The 537-nt window shown below is 43.2% G+C and overlaps 1 protein-coding gene across 1 annotated transcript; it reads right to left on the bottom strand.

Moving 5' to 3' along the window:
• Positions 1-533, bottom strand: LOC106512066 (general transcription factor II-I repeat domain-containing protein 2; the record flags this gene model as incomplete). The annotated part of the gene is given in 1 exon segment (XM_014000763.1): positions 1-533. A coding segment is annotated over 1 exon segment (533 nt), but the record flags the coding sequence as incomplete, so codon positions are not given.
• Between the last annotated feature and the right edge of the window lie 4 nt (positions 534-537).

The raw sequence follows: 537 nt of genomic DNA, 5'->3' as shown, positions 1-537 counted from the left end.
CATGTTGTGTCTGTTACCAAGAGTTTGAATTCTGGCACAAATGGGGTGATGGCCAGGCGAAGACACTGATGCAAGTGTTCATTTGTCAGTCGACTGCGGTACTGGTTCTTGACCAAGTTCATTGCTGAGAAGGCAGATTCACAGCTATAGGTAGAGCCAAACATTGTAAGAATGTGGAGAGCCACTTTGTGCAGCAGAGGGAAGTTGGTTGCAGTTACCATCTTTGTCCAGAAGGTGATGACGTCACACTGAGTCTCTTTGAGTGCAATATTTCCTTGGAGATCAATTAGCTCACCTTGCAGTGAAGCAGCTGTGGCCCATGGGAAGATTTGCTGTGCTTCTGCAGAGAACTCCTTCACATTTCTTACAAGAAATGGATTGTCAATACACAAGAGGACTTGTTTTCCTAACATAAAGTCATCAAAGCATGTTTTAAAATTCTCAATCAACTTCTCCACAAATTCAACATGATGTTGATGATCTCCCATTCCTTTTGTCTGTTCCCTAAGTTTAGGAAAGTGGAGCAGTTCCTCCTGT

This window comes from Austrofundulus limnaeus, unplaced genomic scaffold (genome assembly GCF_001266775.1).
Source record: "Austrofundulus limnaeus strain Quisiro unplaced genomic scaffold, Austrofundulus_limnaeus-1.0 Scaffold4080, whole genome shotgun sequence".
NCBI lineage: Eukaryota > Metazoa > Chordata > Actinopteri > Cyprinodontiformes > Rivulidae > Austrofundulus > Austrofundulus limnaeus.
The sequence above is the reverse complement of the archived record's forward strand: the minus strand, read 5'-3'. Positions and strand labels throughout refer to the sequence as shown.